Source organism: Rutilus rutilus, assembly GCF_951802725.1.
Source record: "Rutilus rutilus genome assembly, chromosome: 2".
NCBI classification, from domain to species: Eukaryota; Metazoa; Chordata; class Actinopteri; order Cypriniformes; family Leuciscidae; genus Rutilus; species Rutilus rutilus.
Window position 1 is genome coordinate 9643016 of NC_140210.1, and position 12527 is coordinate 9655542.

The 12527-nt window shown below is 36.0% G+C and overlaps 1 protein-coding gene across 1 annotated transcript in view; it reads right to left on the reverse strand.

Moving 5' to 3' along the window:
- sdk1b (sidekick cell adhesion molecule 1b) overlaps positions 1-12527 on the reverse strand; it is a 237533-nt gene that overhangs the window by 19635 nt on the left and 205371 nt on the right. The window contains exons 29-33 of the mRNA XM_084401823.1: positions 6307-6501; positions 5285-5486; positions 2758-2861; positions 1204-1274; positions 144-276 (exon numbers count right to left, since the gene is read on the reverse strand). Coding sequence (XP_084257949.1) covers positions 144-276; positions 1204-1274; positions 2758-2861; positions 5285-5486; positions 6307-6501 — 705 coding nt within the window. The remainder of the gene's footprint in view (positions 1-143; positions 277-1203; positions 1275-2757; positions 2862-5284; positions 5487-6306; positions 6502-12527) is intronic.

The window sequence follows — 12527 nt, forward strand, 5'->3', positions numbered from 1 at the left end:
GATAGATTGATAGATAGATAGATAGATAGATAGATAGATAGATAGATAGATAGATAGATAGATAGATAGATAGATAGATAGATAGGATGATCATGACAGACAGATGGATAGATATAGAATGACAGACAGACAAACAGACTAACCTCTGAGCTCAGGACTGATTGTTGATTGGTTGGTTGCTGTCTTTGGCTCGTCTGGGTTGTTCTCACGCGGAAGTTCACGGTAATACACGCGATATCCCACAAGAATCCCATTGACAGTTCCCTCAGCGGGCGGCTGCAGACAGACATATCCAGTTTAGCAAGCTAGCCATCTAATTACTCCATTTAACTCAGGCTAGGAAATATTCACCTTACTTTCAGCACAAGACCTGTGATGCTACTTAATGAAAGAATGTTGAAGGCCGCATCTATGAAGCCCGCTGCCGGCTGACAGAAAGTAATTACTGCACAATGCACGTCAGCTCGGGAGATGGCACAGATCAACAGAGGACAAGTTAGCTGAGACCGCAGGTCAGTAAAGACCTGATCTGGTTGTTCTTACTCTGACTCTCTCTAGCATGCGTTCTCACTCTCCCATTCTATTATGGACGTGTCTTATTTAGTATGTGATCAGTGTTATAGGCAAAGTTAATTAAGATGGGGTCAAAACAGGCCAGCTTTGTAAATGTATCCGTATGTGTGTGAATAGATTGAGGAGGTACGTGAAATGACTGCTAACTAATTAGAGGGTAAAGAGTAAGGCTAAGAACCTGCTTGCCAAACATAATTAACATTGAGAGGGCCAGCTGAATACTTTGCACACAAGTCTGCTATTAAACCGTGTTGGACAATTTGAACCCCTGAACCTTCAGATAAATGGAAAGACAGGAAAAGTTATTGTGACACCTACTTGTGCTAAAGCTCTGTTCCAAAACTGCCCATTTTATGGCATCACAGGCGTGCTCTCCACATAAAGACTGTTCAAGTGTTATGCTGCCTTCTAAGATACCTCGTTTAGACAATGTTTTACCCATAAAGGAATCCCATAATGCATACGTTGCAACAAGGTCAGTGAAAAAGTCCATTGAGAGTAGAGAGAAATACTGATAATAAATATAGCTAGACTACCGTACTAAAGTTTGGGGTAAGTAATCTAGGAATGATCTTTTTATGTTTCTGAAAGCAGTCTCTAGTTTTAGCTCATTGTTTTACAATATTTTACCTGCCACTGGACAATCACAGATGTAGTGGTTGAAGGTTTGACGTTCAAAATGACGGGCGCTTCATCTGGCACTAAACAAACACAGACAAACACAATCAATCAATCAATCAATCAATCAATCAATCAATCAATCAATCAATCAATCTATCTATTGTAATGGGAATTTTAATTTTCACACTCTAGGGGTGCTCCTGATTTTTCAATATAATGATTAATGTGAACACTGTGAGACAAAGGGGGAGACAGCTGAAAAGGGAACCTCTGACCCCTTGGGATCAGAGGTGGTCCCATTTGGGACTTCTGAGTTTGTAGGAATAAAACTCAGCAGGATTAGGTCACTAGCAGAGAAACCTTCCCTTGTTTAGATAAGGGCCTGTGAGCAGAAGACCTTGAAGGTACTATAAAGGCTCCTCTGCCCTCCCTCCCTTCGTCACACTTGTTCCACAGACTGTACTAATGACTTCTGTGTGGCAACTGGGCCTTCTTGCAAGAATAAAATACTTTTTTAATGATCATTTGAATTTCAGAGTGTCTCTTACGCAGTTGATGATTGTTTAATGAATTTTTGCCACTATCTATCTATCTATCTATCTATCTATCTATCTATCTATCTATCTATCTATCTATCTATCTATCTATCTATCTATCTATCTATCTATCTATCTATCTATCTATCTATCGTTCTAACCATTTTGTCTGTCTGTCGTCTGTCTGTCATTCTATCTATCTATCTATCTATCTATCTATCTATCTATCTATCTATCTATCTATCTATCTATCTGAGTCTATCTATCTGAGTCTATCTATCTGAGTCTATCTATCTATCTATCTATCGTTCTAACCATTTTGTCTGTCTGTCGTCTGTCTGTCATTCTATCTATCTATCTATCTATCTATCTATCTATCTATCTATCTGAGTCTATCTATCTGAGTCTATCTATCTGAGTCTATCTATCTATCTATCTATCTATCTATCTATCTATCTATCTATCTATCTATCTATCTATCTATCTATCTATCTATCTAACCATTTTGTCTGTCTGTCATTCTATCTATCTATCTATCTATCTATCTATCTATCTATCTATCTATCTATCTGAGTCTGTCTATCTATCTATCTATCTATCTATCTATCTATCTATCTATCTATCTATCTATCTATCTATCTATCATCTGTCTGTCGTTCTAACCATTTTGTCTGTCATTCTATCTATCTATCTATCTATCTATCTATCTATCTATCTATCTATCTATCTATCTATCTATCTATCTATCTATCTATCTATCTATCTATCTATCTATCTATCTGTCGTTCTAACCATTTTGTCTGTCTGTCATTCTATCTATCTATCTATCTATCTATCTATCTATCTATCTATCTATCTATCTATCTATCTATCTATCTATCTATCTATCTATCTATCTATATCAACAAACAGCTCTCAAAAACGTATAATTCACAATCTATTCAGATTTTCTCACAAATACTCAGGTCCAAAAAGCACTCTAAAAAATTATAATTCACTTTGCAGAACACACATAATCTAGTATTACCATCCTGCAGAGTGGTAACTGGCTCCGTTTCTTTGCTGAAGGCGCTTTCTCCCACATCATTTGTGGCCATCATTCTAAATTTGTAAGAGGTGTACGGCTTCAGCCTACAAGAAAAGAGATACATTTCAACACACACACACACACACACACGATCATTACCATGTACCAACAGAAACCATAAGTGATCCATTTCCAGACTTCTTTTGAGAGAATCAGAGAAAGGAGAACTTGCTACTGTAGGTAACCTATCATAGAAAATGCACTCATAAATACAGTCAAAAGAACACATCGCAATCTGTTGAGTGGACAGATCTGCTCAACCCATAATGCCCTGCTCAAGGTCTGCTTCAACCTTGAACAGAACTCTTGAGATTTTTATGCTCATCACAAATCATTATTCATTTATCATTCGTTTAATATTAGTCAACTGCACAGATTTGTTAATGCTTTTCAAACCTGGAAGGTGACACAGGTTTGTGGGTTATGTATATCAAAGTGGGCCATCAGGGAAACTTAGAGTGTGTGTGCATGTGTGTGAAGTGCGCAATTAGGGATTTGAGAATCAGGACTGTGAGGGTGCTTGTGTCGTTCTGAGTGTTTATGTGTGTGTGTGTGTGTTTATAATTAGGGCGTTGAAGACGAGGACTGTTAGTGGCATTTCTGTTTTAATAGCTGGAGGCATTTACTCCTCTGAGATGGTTTGAACACAAACATCCTCTTGGTTCAAAACACTCGGTTCATGCAATTATGAAGAATGTGTGTGTGTGTGTGTGTGTGACAGAGAGAGAAAGAAACCAAGCCAAACTGAAGCAAAGCACTGTACCAACATAAAAAACATACTGTAAATAAAGAAGCATATATCAATAAAGATCTTTACATTATCGCATAGGGTTTGAAAATTTCGCAAAGTAATATTCAACAATTAACAAAACAGAAGAATTTCAACAAAACAGCAAAATGGGAGAGAACAAAAAACCTGTTGGGGTTTTATTAAGGTTTCCATTTTGTAAACATGATTAATCTAGTCTGTTTTTTTGAGATATTGGTACAAATTAAAATATTATTTGAAAATTCAGCATTGCCATCAGAGGAATAAATTCATTTTTTAAGTTAAGTTTGTAATAATATTTCAATATATTTCTATTTTACTATATCTTTGGTCAAACAAATGCAACATAAGATACTGAACATAAGATAATTCTTTCACAAATTAATTAAATTAATCAAAATAGCATAATTAACATAACTGTGTTAAAATAGCATCAGTTCAATCAAATAATCAGCCAAGAATGAGATGTTAAAATCACAACATTAGTACTTGTAAAATTAAATCAAGTCAAGTGCATTGCATTGTGGGATACAGTACCCAGTGCTATGTTTTGCATTTAAACAAATGTAGTAGTTAATCCAGCCATTCTCAAATCAGCATGCAGTGCACAGATTGCAGAAATAGTAAGGGTATAATTCAAACATATTGTTAGTTTTCCATGATTGTGATTTTATTGCTTATACATGCCACTTCAGATTCATCCTCTGTGCCTACTTTTCAGTAATAAGATGGCTTATGATGAGTCATTGAATGTCAGAGAAAGGCATATGTGGGTAATTAAATGGACAGGCATGTGGGCTGTGGGTAATCAGGTGGTACCGAATGCAGAAATGCTCCCATGGTTCCACTACAAAATGCGTTGAGAAAGATGGTGTTATAGGGAGGCAATTCCTTCAGCTCACTATATCTTTAGCCTTAATGCAAGTGGACATTTAGAGATGTGATCGAAGGTGACGGCATGAATCAGACAGGTGACGATGAGAAGAACGAACAGTCAGGGTGAAAGAATATGAGCTAGTATTGCAGTACTGGAGGATGGAGAGCAGAAAACAGGTTAGTGAGCGGGTGGAGCTGAATGGATGTGTGATTAGACATCAGGCCACCTGATGGTCAGTCTGATTATAATTGCAGTCTCTCACTCTCTCTGTCCATCGATTTCTCTCTCTTTTTATTCTTAACGATGTCTCATCAGTGTCGCTGCATGTCCATAATGTAAAATGTACTACATGTTTTGTGTAATGTCATTCGTTTAGATTGAAGAGCTTTGTTTGATCCAGTCCAACTGGTACTACTGTCTGTTTCATTCTGGTACTACAACAATAAATGTAAAAAATAAAATAAAATGAAAAATAAAGCAACAGAAAAAAACCCAGAACAAACATGGTAGTGTTGTGATACATGTCCTGCAAAACAAAACAAAAACCAAACCAAAAGTGCTAACATGACATTACCCTTGCAACCATGTCCAAACATTTTTTTTTTTTACTTTTTTGTTGTGTATACAAACAAAAAATATAATAATTCAATTATTTCCATATTTCCATGTTTGCATACTCCATCCTGTGTATTTTAATGTCTCCTGTGCTGTCTGTCAGAATTAAAGCACATTTTGCTATAAATAGTGACTGTTCTTGTGCCAGCCGTTGCCCGCACAGGCAGTTATGACTAATCAGAGAGAGATATGTGCGCGTGTGTTACCTCTCCACCTCCCAGGAGGTGTTATTATGACCGATGGAGGATGTGTGGGTCTTCCACTGGCCGTCCGGCAGCTCTAATGTCTGCAGAGTGAAGTAGCGCACTGGGGAAGAGCCGTCTCCCCCCGCACTCCAATGAAGACGAAGCTTATGAGACTCCACCCCTTTCTGAGGCACGGTGAGTCGACGAGGGGGCTGCGGACGCTCTGTGGGACATGTGGAATGAGTCACTGCTGGGCATATGCATGTGTCACAGACCCGGCTCGGGGTTAAATGCAGCGAGCTCCGAAGGGCCACATGCTGTTTTGACAGTATGCTTTATCAGCTTCATGACTGATATTCTACTTTTACAGATTGACTGCACGAAACATGAGCATTTCAGTGAATAACATGAGTAGTTATTAGCTATAGTCACTTCTGATTCGCCACTGTTTATGGAAATGATTCCACAATTATAACTGTTTTTTAACAGTTTATTGAACCTTTAGACAAAATATATTTAAAAAAAAAGTTATTTGTGATTGGGTATTTCATTGAGTATCTTATACATCAGGTTTTAATGGCTCATATCGTAAAATATAGGATAACTTGGAGCTCATGTTTGAAGAAAAGGCACAAACTGAGCAAAATTATGTAATTTTCTGATCAAAACTCGTTTTTAATGTGGGGTCAAAACATTGGATCAATTAGTCACAGGATGACTGAGGAATGTACAATTAAAAAAAGTTCCTCAAAAGCCTGATGTTTCATATTTGATACCTTATTTGAACATGATTATCCTAAAAAATGATGTATGGATAATCAAGTAAACCTAAGTTGCTTCAGTTAAATTGTGTGAATAGTGTGAGTAAATGTAAGAATAACTTTTATTTTGTTGACAATATGAAAATTTAACTGAAGCAACTAGGAAGGTAGTATATTTTAGACAGGGTTTTCAACAGTTTTACTCATTTGCATATCAAATACCTTGGACAAGCAATAAACCGGCTACAGGTTTCGACATGTTAGATTATCCTTCAAAAGTACCTCTTTTTTCTGTGGTTATGACGATGGCCTCCTCCGGCGGTCCCCAGCCCTTTTGAGTGCGCGCTGTGATTTGGAACACGTACGCCGACTCCGGGATCAATCCCGTCACCGTGAACTGACGTGCGTTTGACCCCACCTCAACCGTGGTGAACTTGTTGGGATCATTGATATCCAGACGGTAAGAAATCTGATAGCCTGCAATAAGAAAGCCAAAATTGGTGGTAAAAACTGCTGTAGTACATGATATTACATGATTTTGATATATAATGATCATATTAGTATATTATATTAGTATATTATCCTTAATATTCAACAATGTTATTGATTTGACTGCACTGAGACTATTGAGCAGGATGTCTAATATCATCCTAAAAATGATGATATTATATAATTAATATAATAAAAAAATTTTTATCATTATTAGTATATTAATTATAAATATTGTTCATATTAGTAAATGATCAATTATTTATAATAATTATTACTAATTATACAAATTAATATGAGTAAATGATAATTAATATTAATGATTAATAAATATGTATTAACATTTTATAAACATTTATATTAACAATATATTATCTTGAATTATTATTAAAATAATTCAATATAATTATAATACTTTTTATTGTAATGATTATTTATAATATATTAATTATAAAATGGTTAATATTAGTCAAATATTATTTATTTATAATAATAATTACTATTATATATATATATATATATATATTAGTATATTATAAATAATAATAATATATTGACATCTTATTAACATGTTAATAATAATAATAATAATAATAATAATATTTACAATTAATATATTATTAGTATTAATTATAAATATTAGAAAATATTGTTAATTGTATAACAACAACAATAATAACAACAACAATAATTAATTAATTAACAATTTAATAATATTTACAATGAATATATTACCATGATTACTCAAATATGCAGACACACAAATAAGAATTAGGGGAAGGTTTTTAATATGGCTTTTTTTTTTTTAACACAAAGCTATCGTATGGCTTCAGAAGATGTGGAATATAACACACAAATGAAATGGATTACACTTTTTGGTTTATGGTGTTGCTTGTGTCTTTTTGGAGCTTGACAGCAAACATCCTCATACACTTTCAATGTAGGAAAAAGAACAGCATCAAAATCCTGGCATAGCCATATCACACAAACTATACAGCATATTTCAAAACAGCTTGAAACAATTCATCCGATGTGTATCATTACAACGGTCTAAACATATGAGGCGTCACATTTCAGCTAAATACGTAAGGTCATTATACAAGTTAGCAACAGCAGCCTTCCTTCATAAGAGTTAATAACCCTCTCCTAACTGCAGACATGGCTCATTTCATTTTAATGCAGATGCTAAGACCAAAGTGTCCCGTGAAAGATTTCCAAAGCACGAGAACATGTTTTAACCTGGAAGCGCTTATTACAGTTGAAAAGGTGTTTTTGACATGAGAGAGTTAAGTGGGGGAATCTACAGAACGGACGAGAAAGAGGTTTTTATCTCAGTCACATGGGACGCTTGGTGTTAGCGTGCTCCGTTTGGAGGATTAGCACGATTTTACAGAGCTGGAGATGGTTTTAATTCAATGTTTTTTTCCCCTTTGCCTTGTCTTCGCAGATTCTTATTCGCCCTTTCTTCCCTTTTCTCTCTTCCTCTTTCCGAACGCACAGCTCGCTAAGATCCTCCTTTATTAAGAGGCCATCGCTAACCCAACTCAAAAAGCCCAGAGGGGCCTATGCAAAATCCTCTGCTTTTCCAGCTTGTTCCTGAGCTCTCTCTTTTGATGGTTTTTCTTTTCTTTTTTACTTTTTTTTTTTTTGTGTTACGCTAGAGGCAGAAATCAACTAGAACACTTTTCTTCTTCTTTTCTTCACTGTCTGAGTAGCTATTGCCTGGACATGGAGAAAAGGAGGGAAAAGGACAAAAAAAACGGGCAACAATCAACTGTTCAGGCTTTGTATTTTCCCTCATCTATCATGGTAGAGCTGTGACCCATGCCAGGTGGTTCGGTGCTCATTTTTTAATGTCTGGGTTGCCGTGGTGAGAGCAGTAAGCCGTGTAATTGGTCAGATTGTTGCCCCCTCGGTCAGGCGCATTTTATTTGTGCGCCCTGTTACCACAGGAATCACTGATCCCTAACCACAGGACACATCACAGCAGACACTCAACACTATGAGAGAAGGAAAGGAGAGACCTTTCTACCACAAATATCATGTTTTTAGGACACGTTCATACCAGTCATATTCTAGTACCTTAAAGCACCATTTAAACATCATGGTATATGAACGTGGTAATAAAAAAAGTACTGTGGTAAATACGTTTCATATTAGGATGTTGTTGTTTTTTCATATATACAGGCTGCAAATATAGTAAAAACAGTAATATTGTGAAACATTATTACTATATAAAATAACTGCGTTTTATTTTAATATATCTTCGATTGCGAATCAGAATTTTCAGCAGCCATTATCCCATACACAAAAGAAATATATTTTCTGGATATGTTTTGGAATATATGCACATATTTGAAATTGGCCCAATAAATATATTTCATACTTATATTTCATATATTTTTGTTATATTTCAGAATATATTTCAATGTATTTTTTTCTGTACGGGTCCCCAAAAGTGTCAAAAATATATGTGGCATATATTCCAAATACATTGAAATATATTCTGAAATATAACAAAAATATATGAAATATATTTATTGGGCCAATTTCAAATATTTGCATATATTCCAAAACATATCCAGAAAATGTATTTCAAATATAATTCTTTTGTGTATGGGATGTCAGTCTTCAGTGTCACATGATCCTTCTGAAATCATTCTAATATTCGTAATGTTTTTATCTCGGTTACAGATTAGAGTATTTTCTAGGCTTGCTATTATTTTTGTTGTAAATGTATCTGTTGTCCAGCTAATTTATGATCCAAATTGTTCATAAAAATGCTAAATATGGCTATACAAATTGGTCACACTTTAGATTAGGGTCTAATCCTTATTATTAACTATGACTTTTGCCTCAATAAACTCCTAATTACTGCTTATTAATAGTATGGTAGTTGTTAAGTTATAGGATTATGGGATGTAGAATAAGGTCATGCAGAATAAGGCATTAATACGTGCTTAATAAACAGCCAAGATCCTAGTAATTTGCATGCTAAGCAACTAGTTAATAGTGAGAATTGGACCCTAAACTAAAGTGTTACCAAAAAATGTAAACTTAAGTTATATATCTACAATGACACTGCCCCTTAAGTGTCTTCAATGTGTTTATCTACTTTTTGAACCTTTTAGAACACTAAAAAAGATTAGCTTGACTCTAAAACGTAGCTTCCCCAAAGCTGAGCACCACAATCTACACGAGTCTCTGAAAGATGAAAGCAGGAATGTCACGCTGCCAATATCTCATGAAAACATGAAGCGCTGCGTACACAACTACAGCTTAAACTATATGTTTTTACAAAAGCAACAAAGAGATTAAAGGTATGCAATTTTTTCAAATGTTAAAATACTTTCTCCTATCCCAACTTAAAGGATTAGTCCATCATTTACTCATCCTCATATCACTCCAAACGTTTATGAGTTTCTGTCTGTGGATTGGAACGTGAAACATTTTTGAATACGCTTTTTCCATGAAATGACAAGGTATAGGATGATTGTAAGGTACAAAAAGGATTCACAAGCACCATAAAAGCACACTATAATAATAATTACAGAATATTAAGTGAACTAATTATTTAATATGGCTAAATGACTATAAGTAATTCTTATATTGATTTCCCAAAATGTAACTGTGTGAACATATAGGGCCCTATCTTGCACCCAGCGCAATTGACTTTGTACACCGACGCATGTTTCATTCCTATTTTGCACCCGCGCAAAGCGCGCTTTTCCCTCCACAGAAGCACGTCGCTAAACTAGGGAATGAACTTGCGCTCCCTGGGCGGTTCAGCGCAAAAAAGGAGGCGTGTTTTGGCGCAAACGTTCCCTGGTGCTATTTTACTGTTCCATAAAACAATTGCGCCACTGGCCAGAAAAAACCTAGTCTAAAGTCAGTGGCGCGTTGCGCGTTGTTCATTATGCTATTTTAAGGGCGCATGCTTGACCATAATGTATAGAGTGCACAACGCTCATACACTGTGATTCTCTAATCTACACAGAAGCAGCAGTTTTAATTTTTGCAAATCATATTATTACAAACGATAGATAGATAGATAGATAGATAGATAGATAGATAGATAGATAGATAGATAGATAATTTATTATAAATATAATAATTTATTATAAAAGCATACATCTAGCTTACACATTTACCCACATTATTATATGCCTGTTTAGCCGAAGCTAATTTGGGTGTGTTTCTCCCATCCCCAATGTCACTTCTCTCTCTTTTACGGCCGTGACGAGAGCGTTGCTCTCCTCGGCTGTGAACCGCTCTTGACGCGCGCCTGGCAAATCCGCCGTTATAATAGCAATACGCCAAGGAAAAAGTGCGTCTGCTCTTAAAGGGAATGTGAGATGATGCTCTGATTGGTTTATTTCACGTTACGCCCAAACCACACCTATGAATAATGAAGCTACTTCAGACCAACCCCTTTTAGATTTGCGCCCGGCGCAAGAGTCATTTATCCCGCCGGGAAAATAGCAACAGCGCCGAGACCCGCCCACAAAGTTACTTGCGCTTTGCGCTTTGACACTTGCGTTTCAGATCGTTAAAATAGGGCCCCTAGAGTCTAGACCAACTATAGGACCTTGGAGCAAATCAGACTGTGACGACGTCATCAATCATTGTTGCCATTTTGAGAAACTATTGAATAGTTTATAGGAGGTGTGATGTTTGGTATGTGTGTGAATGTTAAATGTTGATATTAATCAAATTTGAGTAAAACGTATCATATTCCCATTAAAGAAATGATGACTAAATTATACTCTGCAAGGGCAGGGAAATTAGGAACCATGCAACCGAGAAAACAGCATGTTTTAATGTAAAAGGAGGACAACACAGTTATGCCCTGAGCTAAAGACAATTTCTAATTGGTCAGAATCCCTTTTAGGGGTTAGTCAACCCGCAGAGTTAAAAACTCATGACACAAACGAACTGCTCCTCTCTTCTAATCTAGTCTAAGATGAAGAAATGAGTTCAGTCTGGTCTCGTTTTTCTTTTCTTTCTTTTCAAAGTTAAGTTGACCAATGTCTCAAACATCAGCCTGCCTATAATGCATTTCATCATCAGCCAACGCACCATCGCGATTGGCTTCCCGAGACGTTACCAGGCCGCACGTGAATCAACGAACCTTGGAAACCCCTTTTAGAGAACGATGACAGATAAGGGAACCCCCTTCACAGACGCAATCCAAGAAACACAAGTAATACCTACAGTTACTACCTGAACTGGTGTATTAAAGGGATAGTTCACCCAAAAATCATTCATTTAGCCCTCGCATTGAGTTTTCAATGAGGCTATTATCGTGCCAGGTATAATCATAATAGTTCAATGAAGTCTTGTTTGTATTTAAAGAGATGCACCTTATGTTTTGTGCTTACAAGTTAATGTCTTAAACTGGTGATTTTGTTTCCGTGCTAATAAATACTTTGCATATTAATATCCATTGCAAAGTTGATAGTTACAGCCAATCAAATGATTGCTGGACTATTCATTTGATCTACTGTAAAGCAGTGATTCACAGTAACACTGGCCTAATCAATGACACAAGTTTAATGTGATGTGGGTGTCTGTCTATCCAACCAATGGCAGATGGGGCAGTGTTAGGGAAACTAGTAATTATTTTTGCAATTACGTTTGGTGATTCTAGTAGCACTGGAATTACAAACTTCATCTTTAAGTCCATAAATCAATCAATGCAAAGGTGAGACAGAGATAAAATATGAGAGATATAAGAGAGACAGAGAGCCTGATAGAGAACAAGAGAAAGAGTGTGATGAATAAAAGAGAATGATCATGTGTGAGAGAGACGCTGACAAAAAGAAAGAGATATTAAATGCCAGAGCAAAAAGAGACACCAGAGAGAGAGAGACCTCGGCTCATTCCACCAATCAATATTTGCCAACAGGCTCTCGCTTTCAATACATTATCACTGAAACTCATTTAGGAGCTATATAAAACAACAACAACAACAACAACAACAGATTATGATGCATGACATGTTTAGCATAAAA